Genomic DNA, 18,469 nt, shown 5'->3' with positions numbered 1-18,469 from the left:
TCCCTGAGGAAGACACTGCTGACTACAGTTTTGGTCCCCACAAAGAGGCTGCCCCTGCTGGTTCCCAGGGGTGGTGGTTACCTGGTAATGGGGGAGGTGGAGGGGGCAAGGGCGGAGCTGGTGGTGGAGGAAGAGGCAGGACCTCCTCAGGGGGTGCGGCTGGAGCCAGAAGATCCAGGTCAGAGGGTGGCATGCCCTCACTCAGCTCTGCAGGGCCTACTCTGGCCAGGGCCTCACTGCCCACAGACTCCAGGCCCCGGACACTTGGCTCCAAATGGCATCGACGCTGGAAAGCCTCCTCCTTCTCTTTAATGAGCCTTCGCAGGGTGTGTACCTGGTGGCTTGTGTTCTCGTATGTCTCCTGACAGGCAGACAGCACCATTAAGGGAAAAGTGGGCTGAAGGAATAGTCATTGCCCCTAGAGTGAGAATTCCTACCCAGGGTTCTCTTAACTAGGGTCTCTGTGAGTGTACTCAGAGGCTCAGAGTGGCAGAAGCCCAGGTAGGGGAATGGGGAAGCTGGAAGGCAGCAAAACAAAAGAGGCAAGCAGAAGCTGCCTCCTCCCTCTGCTGGCACCCTGAAGTGTCCTCTCTGCTCCAGCCAATTCTCACTGCATGGACCCCTCAAAGCCCAGAGAAAAAGGCTGCCCCTGTGAAACTCTCCTTAATCTACCACTGGTCTAAAATAGCTGCTCTCTCCATAGCCCTTTGGGCCTCATTTTGTTTTACTTTCACTTGACCTTGTATAATGGCTCAATTGAAAGCCCCCTATAAACAAGACCCTGTTTTAACCACCTCTGTATCCTCCACAGCTCCCAATACAATGCTTAGCAGAAGCTGGGCAGATACATATTGAGCTCAACACAGCCAGCATATATTCTTCTGGAAGAGAAGGTAGGATGGGGACATGACTTTATAGTGAACAAAAAGTCAGGTGAGAATATAGGAGAGAATGAAATATGAAGAGCACCTGCCCTGCCAATTTAGGATACCTGGTGGACATCCTAATACACGAAGCACCTGGTCCCTCTGTCCCTGCTCATTAAGCATGGCTTGGGGAGGAACATGGGGGTAGACGGGAGAAAAATCAATGGGACAGGCTGGTAGAAGGAGGCTGGGTTGGAACTCCAGAATACTCGTGGGTGCCCCAGCTGCTCCCACCCTCTTATGTGTGTGTCTGGCTCACACTGGCTTCAGCTTTCCTCTCCAACTAGAAAAATGGGGTGAAATCATCAGCCCACCCAGACCTAAGTACCTCAAGGGTGAATCAAGATCTAAATCCTAAAGAACTTGATATGACTCAGGGAAAAAAAGCAAAACCCCAAGGTCCTGGAGCCCAGGATCAGTCAGGGACTGCCTTCCCAGAGTACTTGTACCTTGATGCTCTCTAGCTCCTTCTCCCGCTGCAGCAGCTGCTTCTCTAGCTCTGCCACCCGCATCATGTTTTCATTCTCTAGGTCCAGAAGCTTCTCTGTGAGCTGCACAACAGGAAGGGCAGGTTCTGTGCTGGCCCTAAAGCCTGGGCACTCAGCACAGCCTGAACCCTAGTCAAGACCTGAGTCCAACCCCTCAACACAAGGCCACAAAGGCAGCTTAGTCAGGTGGCTCCCTTATATTTCAATAACAGATATAAGACAAAGGCCGCACTCTGACTGTCTCAAGACCAGTGCCGCCACATGCCCAGCCCTGGAGGTCGGTGTGTGTTCCAACTGGTGGATGATCCAGTGGCTCAGGCCTAAGTATGCTCTTGAGAGCCCTGGTGGGTTCTAAAGCCTCCCTGGGACTCAATCTGGAGGCAATGGGTCCACTTAGGATTCCTGGTAACTTGAGCTTCCATCAACAGTGGCTCTGGCAGGCAAAGGAAGACCACCTACATGGGACACATGCTCCTCCAACTCTTCCACCTTCTCCAGGGCTACATTCTTGGTCTCAGCATCCTCCAACAAACCCCCGACGTCAAACACGTTGTCCAGATATGCCTGAATCTGCACCTGTAGCTTCTCGCTCTCTGTGTGCCTTGACTTCTGGGGGAAGAGCAGAGAGTAGTAGTAGTTGTAGGAGCAGGCAGCTCATCAGGGGAACTTTCTGAGAAAGACTTAGTCCTCGTCCGCCTTCGCCACCACTTCCCAAAGAGTTCCTGCTGCAGGCCATGTCAGATTCTCGCCCCATGGAGTGGCCTGACTGGGGAGTTATCTGCAGAGGTCCTGAGTCCCAGGCCACAGAAGACAGGCAGGATCCCAGGAGCATCAAGGACTAGGCACTTATAAAAGAAAAATCATTTGTGATATGGCTAAACGGATCCCAATGCACCTCACCTTACAAGGACCCCAACCAGCTCACCTGCAGGAACTCCTCTAGCCCCAGCTTGGTAAACTCATACTGCAGGTGGACCCGGAAGTTCATGTCCTCCACCGAGTGCACCACGATGTTGATGAACTGCATGCAGGCCACCTGAAGAAGAGGAGACCCAGAGAAGCAGCAACAGGAAGGGCAGATGAGAGCCAAGAGACCAGGAGGATAGGCGGCTGTTAGAATATCATCATCATGTGGATAATTACAGGGAGTCAAAGAGTTAAGCCTTTATGGGGGCAATAAGAGCATTTTAATTTTTAAAAAGTCATTTAATATTCAGTGTATAAAGACAAGTAAATTACATGAAAAACAGATGTAAGTGAAGATACAGCTCTCTGATTTCCTTTGTACATCAGCATGTATTCCTCAAGGATACCTTACCTAGCCGAAGACCCTGCACTGAGGGGAAGAGAAGCTAGAGGAAGAGCTTAGGAAAGGGAGGGCAGCTCAAAAAGGATCCAATTCAAGGACAAAAAGGCCACAGAAAAGAGGAAAAGGAGATAGATCCGATATAGACAAATGATGCCCTGAAGTTTCTAAGAGCTCTCTGGGGTGGGCAGGTGGACAAGAAGCATTTGCTGAATAGAATCATTCTGGGCTCTACATGGAATATCAAGATACACTGTTGGCCTCACCCCTGTTGTCAAGGAACACACAGCCCTGGTGCTGGACCCAGGCCCAGTTCCTCACCATGAAGTCAATGTTGCTGTCCTCATTCCGGAAATATTCCATCAGCTTCTCAAAGCGGTGCAGCTCCTTGCATACCTGAATGAGCAAACTTTCTCAGTGAAAGGAAATGCTCTATGCAGAACCCAAGCCCCTGTGCTCTGGCTCCCAGGAACATCATGGCAAAGGACTGGTTCAGACCAAGCTTAACCACAACTCTATATATGAAATAGAGCATTCTGGACACTATAAAAGAAAACCTGGGGCCGGGCGCGGTGGCTCATGCCTATAACCCCAGCACTTTGGGAGGCCAAGATGGACAGATTACCTGAGGTGAGGAGTTCAAAAACAGCCTGGGCAACATGGTGAAACCCCATCTCTACTAAAAATACAAAAATTAGCCGGGCATGGTGGCATATGCCTGTAGTCCCAGCTACTTGGGAGGCAGAGGCAGGAGAATTGCTTGAACCCAGGAGGTGGAAGTTGCGGCAAGCTGAGATTATGCCACTGCACTCCAGCCTGGCCACAGAGTGAGACTCCATCTCAAAAAAGAAAGAAAACTGGGAACTACAATGTGGCTCTGGGTCTGTGGCCCCCACCAAACTACTGAGGGAATTCAGTAAAGCCTGTGCCCTTAAGCTGGGCTTTAGGTGCCTCTGGGGATAGGTCAAGAAGAAACACAGGGATATGATGCTGCCAAGTTACTAAAAGGAGGAGGGAAAGAAGGAGGAAGGGAGGAAGGCCATGGCTAAGACAGGAGGCTGCAGTCCTAGTGGGGATGCAGAGGAAGGGCCAGTGTACAGGAAAGCCCTCTCTGAGAGGGGTCTAGAGGCTCCTCTGAGCCTCTGGGCTTCAAGGAGGAAGAGCCATTTCCTGGCTTGAACAATGGATGCAAGGGAAGAGGTCCAAAGAAGAGGAAGGGGTGGGACCACCAGCTGTGGCTGGATGTCGAAGAATCCTGTGTTCAAGTAGATAGGGGTTTCAGAGGCAGGCCCAGGGGCTGGGGCAAATGCCACAAAGGAGTTCCTTCTTTCCTCACCAATAACAGCCAACAACCCAGGAGACATCCTTGCTTACCTACTCTTCCCATTTCAAACACATGTGCTTTGGGTTCTACCAACGGGTTCACTGCATCAGATTCCCATCTGGGGTGTCACTTAAGTACATATACTCAGGCCTCTAATGGGTCTGAACTAGAGCACAGGGATCTGTACTTTTAACAAGCTCCTTAGGTGATCTGGATGCAGGACCCAACTAGGACCATTAGACTATAGCCCTCAGCTAGCTGAGGGTATCTTTAGCTGGCCAATCAGGAGGTTTCTTGGCCCGAAGATCTAGTAAGACTAAAGTTCTGGTATTAAAAACAGTGGGAGTTCAGGAGAGAGGTTGCTCAGCCAAGCACTGGAATGTTAAAAAGCATTGCAGATCACAGGAAATGGTGCTTACCTACCTGGCTCCCTGCCTTCTCCCCTGCAAACACACACACACACACGCAAAGCCAAAAGACTGACCTCTTTGAAATTGTCAAAGGCAGCAAGGATGATTTCGTGACCTCCTCGCACCAAACACACAGCTGCCAGAAGCTCTAAGACAAGGGCTTTGGTCCTAAGGGGTGAAGAAGAAAAATTAACACCCTAGCTCCCCATCCTGACAACTACACAGCTCACTTCGCTGGCTGGGTAAGTCCTTTTGGAGAGTGGAGAAAGCGTCAGTGGTGAGGAGAGAGGTGGGAGAAAGAGGACTTGCTCCCTTACTAAGCTGTGTAGACTAGAGGAGAGCCAGGGATACTTCTCCTTCAGCAGAGGTGGGGGGTCCAAACCAAGGCTCTGACAGGACTCCAAGGCTAGGCAGGACTTGTCAGGAATACATGGAATACAGATATCCAGAGCCCTGAACAGAGTGAGGAGGAAAGGGGAGGGAAGGAACTCACCTTGGATTCTTGTTATTGAGGCTAAGTGCAATCTCATTGACAGCATGGGGGTGGGACATGACCAGGTTGAATCCGTACTACAAGAGAAAGGACAGAAGGAGGGGACCTTGATGGTGGGAAAGAGAGAGCCCAGCCAATCTCCTTGACCATAGGCCCACCAGCAAACCTGTCTTTTATAAGCTGGTGCCCTCCTAGCTCTCCTGGTTTTGCAGATGAGGCAGAAGAGGTAGAGCACCCATGACTAGTGGTTCCCCCTTACCTGATAGTTCATGATGGCTCTGAGACAAAGGATACAGACGTGGACATCATCCTTCTGGCTCACTAGGCGGGAGTTCTTCAGGGCCCTGCGCCCAGGGAGAGTGCTATACCTGGGGAGATGGGCCAGGCAGTCAGGTGGGAGCTGAGGGTGCCAGTGAAGCATCTAGGGGCACTCACCATCACCCAGAGAGCAGGCTGCTCCTTAGCAGTGGCAAAAAATGGGGAATAGCACCTTGTACTAACAGCCAAGAGGGAGAGCGTGCAGGAGGTAGAGTGGTCAGCCTGTTTTCACCTCCTTCAGTAGGGCTTTATCAGCAACTACTCAGGATCCCGGCTTTATAACCAGTGCCCCAACCCTAGAGATCCTTCAAAATACAAGTAGTAGTTGTGTAGGCCTTCCTAGGCCCTGAGATGGGTCCAGAGACACAGTCATCTGAGCATTCCCTCCACCCACTTCCAGTTGCTGCACCTTCTGCACAATCTGTGGGACAAGAGCATCGTGGCTCCCATCCCACTTCTGTATCACAGAAAAGGCAGAGCTGACCCCCAAAGGCTTTAGTGGGGCCACAGGGCTATGTCTGGCTTTGCACCACCCCTCCAACCTCTCAGTGATGTTTCATGGAAAAGGGAGGAGACACTGTAGTATCTGCTCATGCATGACAAGAATAATCAACAGTGTCCAAGGGACACAACCCAAAGGAGACTAGGAGAAAAGCATGGCCACAAGAGAGATAGAAACCAAGGAAAGGGCCATTGGACCCAAAGGAAAGCCTCTCAGAGTAAGAAAGGGCTCTGAGAAGTCATCCAGTCCATCCGCCTACCTCCAGGCAGGACAGCTTTTTAGACACCGCAGACAAACAAATGAGCACGTTGCACCCTTACAGAGAAAAGGCCTGAAAGAAGAAGTGAAGGGAATGCGAGGGGCAGCCAGGTTGGGTGGGAGCTGGTCTCCAAGTAGCTGAAGGGGCAGAGTGAAGAACTACAGGGAAACAGAATGAGGGTAGGAGCTGGATCACCCAGTGAAGGCCATGGACCTATATGAGATGTGCCCTGCTCAAGAGACCCAGGAGGAATGGCAGAGTGTGAGTGAGGAATGAAGGTCCCCCCCAGAGAGGGTTGAGGAGTGGGGAGAGCTGGAACCCCACGTGGGGTGAGTGCAGCTGAGACCATGTACTTACCCAGGACAGACCGCTGGGCAGAGTCAAGGAGACAGAGAGGACAGACCAGAGACAGACTGGCAGGCAGAGGGCAAGAGAGCTGAGCCTGGAAGCAAGAGTGGAGGGAGGAGCATGAGCACTTACCGCTGAACCTGAGACCTGCACTGAAGGGTAGGGTGGGAGGCAGGCGGGCAGAGCAAGAGCACACATACCGGAGCACAGACTGGCGCGCAGAGCGAGCGAGGCTGTTGGTGAAGGGGGCCGACAGGGCGCTGGGTGGCTGCAGGTCCTCGATGGACCTGCTCCAGGACCGGAGTTTGTCAAATGCACCATCGTCACCACTCTCCAGACCCTCAAAGTCAAACCTGGAGCATGAAAGGACACACGTGCGCACACACAGGCACATACGCAGGAGAAATTCAGTGCCAAGGCCCCCCGCGAGCCCATCCCCACCCTTCAGGCCTCCAGGGCAACAAGAAGCAGGGGTAGCAAGGAGAAAAAGCAGAACTGGGCAGCAGAGACCTGATCCTAGCTGGAAGAGCCACTAACACAGAACAGCGGCAGAAGAAGCACAGGCAGCAACCAGGAGGGTAGTCTAAGGAGATGGGAAGCTGATGGAGGCCAACTCCTTTGCTCCCCACTGGCCAGGAAACTCCAGGAGGAGTGTCCTCCCCATGGGCCACTCAGGAGCTGGCAGTCTTTCTGCATTCTCAGCTTAGATGGAACATCTCTAGGAAGCTGTGGCCCCCCATGAAGAATCTGCCCCGTAGAGGGAATGGTGGGGAATGGGCCAACTGCAGGTCTTGCTAGTTGGCAAATGCCAGCAACCAAAGGGCCTTTCAGTGCCTTGAAGGAGTCCAGTTGATTGTGGATGGCAGGACTGAATGGAAAGGAAAGGGGGTTCTGGCAAACCCAGAGTGGGACAGTCCTTTATTGTTTGGAGGAGCACCACTGCCCCATCTTAGCACTGGGTTTTAATGACCAGGTTCTCTATGGTTCTGGTTACTTGAGGTTTCTAGGTTTTTCAGGCATACAGGCTCCCTGGGCTTCAGTTGCCCTAGGGGAAGAAATTATAAGTTGAGATTGTGGACCAGGGTCCTGTAGTCTAGCCTCTGCAGGAGTTGAATGGTTTGTCACTTCCTGATCCTGGAACCAGATGTCTTCCACCATCAGCAATTATTATGTTTTTTTTTTTTTTTTTTTTTTTTTAAGAGAAAGGGGTTCACTCTGTGGCCCAGGATGGAATGCAGTGGAACAGTCGTGGCTCACTGTAACCTCTAACTCCTGGGCTTAAGCAATCCTCCCGCCTCAGCCTCCCGAGTAGCTGGGACTATAGGTGCGTGCCACCATGCCTGGCTAATTTTTAAAAATTTTCTTGTAGAGATGGAGTCTTGCTATGTTGCGCAGGCTGGTCTTAAAACTCCTGGGCTCAAGCGATCTCTCATCTTGGCCTCCCAAAGCTCTGAGATTACGTGTGAGCCACTGCGCCCAGTCAACCGTCAGCAGTTTGTCAGTGTGGCCAGGACAAAGAAGATGGCCAAGATCACAAACTCACAGAGACTCCTCTCTTATACATCCTCACTTCAGGATATACCCCTCTGAGAAACCGTCTCTCTCCTTCTTGTCTTCTTCCTCCATGTAGGTCATTAAAGACTAAGGGAGCATCTCCTACAGGTTCTTCTCCCCCAAGAAGCATTCTGCTCAGATATGGGGTCAAAGGCACAGAGGTTGAGGCTTTCTGGAATAGGAAGGGATATCTACAGATGTCAGAATATTCCAAAGGAAGTGGGAGCAGGCTTTAGTGTCCTCGTGATCAGGAGGTGTTTAATGGGGCTCTCAAGTAGACATCAGAGGAATCTCCTGACAGGGAAACAGCTTGCTGACTCCATCAGCAACAACACTGTATCCTCTTGTACTGGTATATGCAGTTTACAAACAAGTATCTTCGCTCAAACTCTATTTGGCCTCACCCTTTCCCTCTCAATCCTTTCCAAAACACACACTCTCTCCCCCACACAGAGTCCTTCTTTTTTAAAAACAGAGTCAAAGGTACTGCCATGGACACTACAATACTGAGGTTCCAGGGTACCCTTGGTTTAGGGCAGCTGGAATTTGTTTGCTTTTCAAGTAAGAGAGATAGGCTTATTTGGAAAATGAGCTACATTTTCACTATAAAAGCTCTGAATTTTAAAGAAAATTATTTCATCAAATGTTATTTCTTTCTATAAAAAGAATTTTTTTAAGAGAGAGGAGAATCACACGAGGTATGACTTCTGCTGAGACAAGAATGAAAGTGGGCCACTCTCGGCTTTAACAGAGGATAACCTGGAAAAGGTGAGAGAGGCACTGAATGTAGAAGCATCAGTTCAAATTCCTAAGGAGATGACTCTGAAGACCTGCTGGACAAAGAGGAATGACCAAGGGGGCAAGGACAGCAGCTAGAAAAGTAGAAGCTGGTTGGGAGCAGTGGCTCACACCTGCAATCCCAGCACTTTGGAAGGCCAAGGCAAGCTGGATTGCTTGAGCCCAGGAGTTCGAGGCCAGCCTGGGCAGCATAGTGAAACCCCATCCCTACTAAAAACACACAAAAAGTTAGCTAAGCATGGTGGTGTACACCTGTGGTCCCAGCTACTCAGCAGGGCTCAGGCAGGACTGAGGCAGGACTGAGGCAGGAGGACTGCTTGAGCCCAGGAAGTCAAGCCTGCAGTGAGCCAAGATTGTGCCACTGCACTCCAGCCCGGGCAACTGAGCAAGACCCTGTCTCAAAAAAATGTTAGGGCTGAGTCCTGGAGGAGTTTCCTGGGACACCGGGGAAAACTAGGGACAGTCATGGGCAAACCGGGAAGACTGGTCTCCCTAACGCTGACCTGTCCTAGGTATAAGTCTAAATGTGTTGGTCATTATGTTTATTATGTAATTCCATATATTCAGGTAATTGTGGTAGGGTATGCCACTTTAAATAATAATAATGAAATTAACAGTAGATCTGCTACCACAATACAGACCTAGTATGTTCCAAATAATACTAAGTGTTTTAACACATGTCATCATCTAATTTTCACAACAACCCTGGAATGTGGATCTCCTTTCATAGAATAAGATTAAAAACTTGCTTTGAAGTCATACAGATAGTAAATAATAGAACTGAGACCCAAACTCAGCTTTGTCTGACTCAAGAGCTCTCATTCCTTCTACTACACCAGGCCACCTTTTCTGTGCTCATTTCTGGCTGCCTCCAAGCCCCCAAGCCTGCTAGAAAAAGACTCCTGAATACTTCATTTTTCTATCCAGCTCAAAAGGTCATGCTCACTGTTCCTGGGTTCTTCAACAATGACCTGGAGTAACCCTCTCACGTCTGGAAACCCAAAGTTGCTTCTGGAAGACTCAACTCTGCAAAGATGAATGGATCCCACCAAGGCATCTCTACCAGAAGCCAGGACACTTCCCTGGATTGCTCACAGCTTGGCATTTGGATGCCTTGGGTTCTGATTCCAAGCTCCCTTTCCATCTCTCTCTCCTGTTCTCCAAAATGCATCTTATCTTCTACTCCAGCCTAGTGCCATTCTTCACTGATCCCCAGACATCTCTGGGCTTGCCTGCCTACTTCCACACCACTGCTTGGGCTACTCCCTCCTGTCCAGGATTCCCATTTCCATCTTCATTGTTGAACTCTCACCCTTCCTTATCAAAGTAGAATAGAACTATGTCCTCCCCCAACTGGTCCCCAACCTTAGCCCCGGGGTGGTACTCACATGACAGAACACTGGGCAAAGGACAGGTAATCCACCAGCACATCCAGGCCTTTGTTTTCATCATTCAGAAACTCCCGCACCCACCTGCAGATAAAGGAAACACAGTGGAAGGGGTCTGCTAAAGTGAGTCAAGGATAAGGAGGGTAACATGCCTCTGATCCAACACCTCCTCCTCCTGGAACCCAGCACCAGGCTAGGAAAATTCTGAAGATCAAAACCCATGACAGACCCATCCATGGTCATGGACTTCCCCTAGGCAGGGAAGCCAGGGATGGGGAAAGTACAGGCCCTTCTAATACCACTTGCTTTATCACGAAGGTGCTTTAGACAAACAAGCTCTCAAGTACTCCCTCTTTAAGGGCCAGACCCTGGCTCAATTATTTTCTGCATCCCTCCACATGTCCTTGCTCAGTGTTTGTTGGAAGAATTTAGGAAGTATCAAGAGCATTTACCACAGGCCCGTGTGCAGAGTTGTGCTTGACCGAAGCCAGCAAGTCTCCAACCTGACTGAAGCCTCTCAAGACACCAGCAGGAAGAGTCAAGGAGAGCTCTGGAACAGAAGTATCCTGGGGCAAAGCACTCTCTACCAAGTTTAAGGAGAGGAGTTTTGGAAAGCAGTGAGCAAACAGAGATGTATAGGAGTTCTGTATGTAGTCATGTTGAGTTTGGCAGAACCAGAAAAGCATGGGGATGATCAGGAACTCCAGGATGTCTATGACCACTCCGAGTCAACCTGAGGACGTGCGCCCCCCTCAGCCAGGAAGGTAGACAACAAAGCACCTAGGGACCATATCCCAGGGCATTATTTTCCCTTCTGCTTTCAGTCCTTTTGGGCTGAGATATTCCTGGAATGAAAGTCAAGGGCAAATCTGGGAAACTGTTATATGACAAGTTCATTCCATAGCAGAAACATAAAACGCTCAGGTTGAAACCCTAATCTAGAGTGCTCTACTCCTTCAGAATTTCTGGGGGTCTTTATAGGAAAGCTCTGCCCAAACTGCCGTGCGGGGCCTCTTCTCCCCAACAGCTAGAAAACCAGCGCCATGTTGGCCAGCCACACCCTAAGCTACGGCGAGACTCTGGAGCTACAACACCAGGCCCAGCTGAGATTTGGCAGCAGGCTCTGGCTGAAGCTGACTGACACCGGAGCTGCCTGAAGTTAGCTTCCTCTCTGGGGGCCAACAGGCCTCCCGTTTCCTGTCTGTCTGCTCTCCAGCTCTCCACCCCCTTCTCATTTCCTGTCTGAGTCTATACTGCTATTTCGGGATCTTGACACTGAGGAGAGGTTAAAGGGTGCTTAGGCAAGGCACAGAAACCAATACAAACCAGGGAAAGAGGAGCTGGAGAGGCTCTGGAATCCCACTTCCCAGCCTTGTCCCTCTCCAGAACCTGAGTTCCCATCTGCTGCTCCTGCACACCCAACTTCTGCAAGCCCTGGGGCTGATCAGGCTGTGACCAAAGCAGGATCCTCCTCTCCCCAACTTGCCCTGGGTTCCTTCCACCCTGAAGCACCCACAATCTGACAAACGCTTCCCAGAAATCCAGGAAGGATCCTTCCACATAACTCTACCCAGAGAAGCTGCAGTTCAGATGGCAGGCATGCCTAAAATGCCAGGCACTGAGCTATTCTCTGGGAACAAAGGACCACATCCAGGACCTCTAACTTGTATGCCAACTGCCAAGAGGCCCCAGGCCTGGGAACCATGCTGCTTTGGACCTAGCTCCTGGCCAGCTGCCAGAGGGGCAGGCACCAGGTAGAGGGGGCAGGCAGCAGGGACTGTCATAAACTGCTCTGTGGCCTTCTCCCAGTGAAAGCACACCCCCATCCTCAGATGACTACAGCAAGACTTAATCAAGAAAACAAGGCTGGGTACTAGTGGCTCCACTTTGGGATTCTTAAGGAGATCACTTGAGCCTAGGAGTTCAAGACCAGCCCAGACAACAAGGCTAGACTCTGTCTCTACTAAAAACAAATTTTTTTTTAATGGCCAGGCAGGCCAGGCACAGTGGCTCACATCTATAATCTCAGCACGTTGGAAGGCCAAGACAGGCAGATCACTTGAGCCCATGAGTTTGAGACCAGCCTGGCCAACATGGCAAAACCCCGTCTCTACTAAAAATACAAACATTAGCTGGGTGTGGTGGCACACGCCTGTAGTCCCAGTTATTTCGGAGGCAGAGGCAGAATGGCTTGAGCCTGGGAGGCAGAGGTTGCAGTGAGCCAAGATCGCACCTGGGCGACAGAGCTAGACTCCGTCTCAAAATATAAATAAATAAATAAAATAAAATGGGCAGGCATGGGTGTGTGCCTGTGTTCCCAGCTACTTGGGAGGCTAGGATAGGAGGGTCCCTTGAGCCCTGGAAGCTGAAGCTTCTGTGAGTCATGATCACGTCGCTGTACTTCATCCTGGGGAACAGAGCAAGACCCTGTCTTTAAAAACAAACAAAAAGAAGACAGAAGATCTGAGAGTGACAGAAGGGACCTGTGGAGGAATGCAGAGTGGCAGGTGGCTTAGGGTGGCAGGTAGCACTCAGGGTTGCCATTGGTGTCATTCTTGCCCTCACATACAAGGGTACTAAGCAGCCCCTGCCACTTTGTCCTTCCGTGAAGGATTCACCAAACAAAGGAAGAGGCTTGGCCACACCTTTCTCAGTGGCTTGGCTTTCAATGTCTGATTCACAGATGAGTTACAGATGCCATACTTGGGCCACCAGAGCACAGTTACTGAGGCCAGGAACCATCCCTTTCCTGTTCTCTCCTGTGCTGTTTCCCTTGTGATTGCTGCTATAACTGACTACACACACAGGTGTCCTCTCCCTCTAAAGAACCCCGGGAAGGCTTGCCCTGGGGGTGGATGAGGGCTGCTGCTACGACAGGAGGGGAAAGGCTGATGATGTCATTTGGCTGTCTCTACCCCACTGTCAGGAAGCCTGGGCACCCCACCCCCACCCGGGCCTCCACTGCTCACTTATAAGCACTGGACATTTGTGCCAGGCCCTCCATCAGGTCTGTACCCCTGCCTGCAGTTCTACATCACATGTCCCTCACTGTCCTTTTGCATGAGCACACATATGCACACATATACACACTTTCTCTCTCTCTCACTTTCATATATCTTTGCTGATTACAGTTTCGTAACACTGAGGCCAATACCCTCTTTCACTGTACCTCACACATTAGCCTTTTGCTTGTTCAGCAATTCCTGGTTTCCCACTCAGGGACGGGAAAAAAAAGACTCACACAGTTCCTAAGGGCCCTATCAATGGGTTGGGAGCACCACAGTCTGTGAATATAGAAAACATTCAGCTCCTGGCCCCCATTGCCTTACATCTTTCCTGGTGCTCAAGGAAGCTTCTTCTGCTCGTGAACTAAGATTATCTTCTCCCAGGCACCAAAAAGTCCAAATAGTCACAGAATGGGAAGTAGGTCTCAGCTACCCAATACAGTATGTTCCCCCCACCCTCAGCCTTCTCTGGGCCTCGCTTGGCCCAACACCAGGCCACAGGCAGACTCCAGTCTCAACTGCTGTGGGAATGTCTTCCACTCAAAGCCACAGGCGGAGGACCCCAGGAGAGGCCTCAAGCTTGCCAGAAACATCTAGTCAGCAGCTGGCAGAGCTGAGGGGGCAGAAAAGTCAGAAAAGAAACAGTCCAAAGCTCTGGGGAGCCAGAAGCCATTCAAGGGGCAACTCTGCCCCACGGCAGGGAAGATGAACAGGAACACCATCCCCAGAGGATACCAGATCCTATGTGCCCAGCCAACTGCCTGGGGCCAGGTGAAGAGGCTACTGCGGCCAATCCAACTCACCCAATGTGGTTGGTGCGAAGAGAGATCTCCAGCTCCCTTAGTACTTTGGTTGACTCCTGCACCCTCCTCCTGAACTTCTGTAAAAAAGGGTAGAAAAGGAGAGGAATACAAGAGGGCAGTTATAGATTTTCCCTCCATTACTGGCCAGCCATTCCAGGCCCCTGGCCACAGAACCCTGAAATCCAGCTCCCAATGCTCAGAAACAGATGTCCAATATCCAACTCAAAGGGTTTGCCCCCAAACCCCACAGGACTATAAAGGGTGGCAAGACGGGGCCTCTCTGCCTCATACTTCACCTTCCGAGTTACACTGGGGTCCAAGAAGCTCTGGAGTTTCTGAATGTAAGTGTGGGGAGGATTCTTCACCTGGAATCGTTCCTGTAACGGAAACATGCATATGCGTATCCACAAAGACAACCAGAGACCTGAGGAGGGCACTGAGGAAGAAGAGCACTCATAGTGTTCAGTGTGAGGGGACTCAGCCTCTTCAAGTTGTCACCTGGCTCTAGACATCACCTAAACTTGAGGTTACCTTCCTTGACTTATCCCCAGGTGTTGCCATCTGTTGCCATCTCCTCCTTCTCCAATTAGTGCTCCCTGAGCCTAAAACGTTTTTCTATGTCAAAAAGTATTTTTAAAGTGTGCTGCTTGCTACAAAGATATTGGAGATTACAGAGTTGTGAACAGCACCCAAAACAAAGACATAATTGATTGGGCTTAGGAGGCTGAGGCAGGAAGACTGCTTGAGGCCAGGAGTTTCAGAATAGTCTGGATAACATAGAAAGACTCTGTCTCTACAAAAACACTTTAAAAAATTAGCCAGGCATGGTGGCTACCACATGCCTGTAGCCCTGGCTACTTAGGCTGAGGTGGGAGGATCCCTTGAGCCCAGGAAATTGAGGCTACAGTAAGATATGATCATGCCATTGCACTCCAGCCTGGGCAACAGAGTGTGATCCCTCTCTAAGAAAAAAAAGAAAAAAAAGATATGATTGGGAAATGCTGTTCACTGCCTGGCCAACTAATGGATATGGGTTAGGAATGCCAAGGGGAGAGGAGCTTGGCCTTATAGAATCCAACTTTCTCAGCAATGAACTCTGCGGTTGGGACTGGAATGGTTGTGCTGAGCTGACACAGCTCAGGGCTGCAAACACTGCTCCTTGCCCAGACCCCAGCAATCCAAAGCAACCTCAAATACTGAAGGCTGCGTTCAGCAAGGTCATCCCTCGATTCCCTTCTACAGAGCCTGGGACCACACCCTACTTTGGCCCAACCCCTTCATCTGACCCAAAAAGAAACTCAGGGAGTACCCCTTTGCATTCTGGTCCTATTAGGGCTGCCACCACCAAGATATCTGAAGAGCTGGTAGGTGGAGGGGCTGAAAAATATCCAGGAGAATGATACAGTGTTAGAGAATAGGACCTAAAAACAAATGAAAGAAAAAAACGAAAGGTCTGAGAAACAGCTGAAATTGACCTAGAAAAGACTGAGAGATCATCAATTAAAGAACCTCAATACCAAAAGGTTACTATTCTCCAAACCCCAAGCAGGTGCTAACCAACTCCTCTTAATGCAGAGCACAAGGAAATGGACCTTTGGTGGAGATGGGACTTGGACTAAGATCTCTGAAGCATACTCCTAGCTTATGTCAAGCAGCATGACCTGGGGAGGCAGTGGAACAGAACAGTTAGCACAGACTTGGCATCTGCTTGCCTGAGCTCAGCCCTGGCTTCATCACCTACTAGCATTAGGCAAGTTACTGAGCCTTGGGTTCTTCATCTGTAAAATGCCAACACTGCCTTCCTCAGAGGGTTCTGTGACGACTAAATGAGGTATTTCAGTGTGTTGAGTACTTGGTCCATAACAATGGATATTCAATGAATATCCATTCCTTGAATGGTCCAACTCAATGAAATAATAAACATTACCTATTATTATTTCACCCAGAGCCTGAAAAGAAGTAATAAAACTGTACATGGCAAAGTGCTGGGTAAACACACTACCCACACTGCCAGATACTTCCATCTCTACCAAGATGTAAAAAGGTAAAAGGCAACTCTCCCAGCCCTGCATACAGGCCTGTCTGAGTTCACAGACTTGTGACTCATGATCTTCAAATGCATGCAAGGGAAAGAGCCAGGTCATATGTGTTAGAAGATTCTCAACTCTGAGCAAAGTAATGATTTCTATTCTCTTCTAGCTTTCAACACAGTTCATGTAGGGAGAGTTTTCAGACCTTGACTCTTCTGAGATTTGGGAACAAAAGACTAGAGCCTGGGGCTTCTCATTCCTAGAGGCCCCGAGATAATGAGAAAGACCCTGCTATTTGCCAGGGCTAAGACAGAGTGAGAGATCAACAGTCCTTTGAGCACCCTGCCAGGCATAGCCCTGAACCTGCACAGCCAATCCTATACCCCGATCTACACAAACCCCCTTATACTATTGCCCATTAGAAGAAATCAAGACAGCTCTTTGTGGGAGCTAGAGGAGAACTTGGCCTGCTAGTTCTGTCTCTGTTATGATAATCTTCTTGGAAAAGAAAGTGAACACAGATGAGGCCAAGCTTATTATAAACATAATGCAGGGTTCCTCAAGGGACCCAGAGCTGTACTCAATGCCTTTGGCCCCACAGCCTTAGCCAGCCCAAGACACAACTCCCCACCTCCCTCCTCTTTCCGAAACCCCATACCTGGTCACAGATCAAATCCCACTTCTTCTCATTGTCATACTGCCGCAGAAGCCGGGCCTTGTCTGGAGGCAGGTTCATGGAGCTCTGAGGAGAGAACCTGAGTCAACAAGGCTGAAACCTCCCCTCATCTGGAAAAGAGAAAGACTAGACCGCCCACACCTTTCCGCTACTGGGCCCTCAGACTTCACCCTGACACTCCATCGCTGATAAGGCAAGCTTGGAAAAGTGGAGCAGTCTTCCAGCCTCCCCTTCATATTTAGTTGAGTTTGGTTGAGCAATGTTTTCCAAACCTCTGGTCGTAGAATCAATTTAATGAGTCAAAATTAACTCTATTTTAAATGAAAACGAGCAGATTAAAATAGAATAGAAGATACCAGAATTCATTGCAAATAGCAAGTATAAATAATGCTTTGTGAAGCTTTAGTTTCTTTTATATTTTATGTATATACACAAATGTGTCATATACATACATCATACCATAAAATGTGATGGGAACATGAGACAGGTCAAAAAATTTGAAAAGCCACCAGGTTAAAGCAGCAATTTTTTTCAGTTTGCTTTTCCCCCACAACCTGAGAGACAGGTAACTTGCCTACAACATCCACTCCCATCCTGAGCCACCCACAACCTATGTAGATGCTATAACTGTGACCCTCTTGCCCATATCAGCATACAAGTGAATGAGAAGAACATTAGCATGAAGATAACTGCTTAAATTTTTTTAGGAAAAAAATATTTAGGCAAAAATTCACAAAAGTACCAGACTTTAATTGTTAGTAGCAAATTACTAATGACATCTCCCAATTAATTAAGACACCGCAAAGCACCCTAACCCCTTGGCAAGCCACTCTAATATAGGCTATTTGAAGGACAGCCCAGGAATCATTTTATTTTGTTCACCACTGTTTGGTGACTGAATAAAGTATGAGAGAATGAGTGGGTGAAGCCTAAGGACTTCATCCATGGACTAGCCCTACCCATGCTAGAGGCTACATTCCCTGCCTTTATCCCCATTCAGCCAAACCTTTCTTCTTATCAGTCTGGCTGTCTTTGTTCCAGATCACAGCCCTTACCTCTAAAGGCAGTCTGGGTCAGATGCAGTAGCTCACACCTGTAATCCCAGCACTTTGGGAGGCCACGGCAGGCAGATCACTTGAGGCCAGGAGTTCAAGACCAACCTGGCCAACATAGCAAAATCCCGTCTCTACCAAAAATACAAAAATTAGCTGGGTGCAGTAGTGCACACCTGTAATCCCAGCTACTCAGGTTGCCAAGGCACAAGAATTGCTTGAACCTAGGAGGTGGAGGCTGCAGTGAGCCAAGATCACGCCACTGCACTCCAGCCTGAGCAACAGAGAAAGATACCATCTCAAAAAAAAAAAACACACACACACACACAAACAAAAAAGAATAAAAGCAGTCTGACACTTTAATCAGATCACTGTACCTGCCCCCTTGTAATCTTGAATCAAATATGATCCCCTACCCGAGGTGTTGCAGCTGCATGATAACCCATGTGACTTCCCACAAATTCAGCTTCTTCCCGAGCATAGTGCCGGCCACTTAGAAGGCTGCCTCTCATCCTTCTCTCCTTTAGCTACTGTCCAAGTTCAGCTCTAACTCTCTGGTAACCCAAGCATGACCACTTCATTTACCTCTGCCCAGTTCTTGGCATTTTCATCCCTGGGGACACGAACTATGTGCATCCAGGGTCCCTGAGGAGTCACATAGGCCCTGCATTATTCCAGAAGAAGCAAACAAATCCTAGAAGGAGGTCCTCCAACTTTTGATGGAACCAAAAGAAAATCCTTAAACATTTATTCTGTCACACTATCTATTTATTATAAATATAATGCAGA

At 49.4% G+C, this 18,469-nt stretch overlaps 1 protein-coding gene across 8 annotated transcripts in view; it reads right to left on the bottom strand.

The window, feature by feature from the left end:
* The window catches only part of FMNL3 (formin like 3), a 63,314-nt gene that overhangs the window by 6,863 nt on the left and 37,982 nt on the right, over window positions 1-18,469 (bottom strand). For 4 of the 8 annotated variants that reach the window (XM_017894751.1, XM_017894752.1, XM_017894755.1 and 1 more), the window contains exons 2-14: window positions 16,611-16,694; window positions 14,219-14,299; window positions 13,923-13,999; window positions 10,115-10,198; window positions 6,575-6,727; window positions 5,207-5,315; window positions 4,948-5,024; window positions 4,529-4,622; window positions 3,042-3,116; window positions 2,340-2,450; window positions 1,874-2,023; window positions 1,376-1,477; window positions 82-361 (exon numbers count right to left, since the gene is read on the bottom strand). In XM_017894751.1, coding sequence (XP_017750240.1) covers window positions 82-361; window positions 1,376-1,477; window positions 1,874-2,023; window positions 2,340-2,450; window positions 3,042-3,116; window positions 4,529-4,622; window positions 4,948-5,024; window positions 5,207-5,315; window positions 6,575-6,727; window positions 10,115-10,198; window positions 13,923-13,999; window positions 14,219-14,299; window positions 16,611-16,694 — 1,477 coding nt within the window. Of the gene's footprint in view, window positions 1-81; window positions 362-1,375; window positions 1,478-1,873; window positions 2,024-2,339; window positions 2,451-3,041; window positions 3,117-4,528; window positions 4,623-4,947; window positions 5,025-5,206; window positions 5,316-6,574; window positions 6,728-10,114; window positions 10,199-13,922; window positions 14,000-14,218; window positions 14,300-16,610; window positions 16,695-16,798; window positions 16,935-18,469 lie in introns of those variants that run through there. The other 4 variants (XM_017894757.1, XM_017894758.1, XM_017894754.1 and 1 more) reach the window with 3 other exon arrangements.

This window comes from Rhinopithecus bieti, unplaced genomic scaffold, assembly GCF_001698545.2.
Source record: "Rhinopithecus bieti isolate Rb0 unplaced genomic scaffold, ASM169854v2 scaffold_24390, whole genome shotgun sequence".
Lineage (NCBI taxonomy): Eukaryota > Metazoa > Chordata > Mammalia > Primates > Cercopithecidae > Rhinopithecus > Rhinopithecus bieti.
Note: the sequence above shows the minus strand (reverse complement) of the source record. Positions and strands in the feature narration are given on the sequence as shown.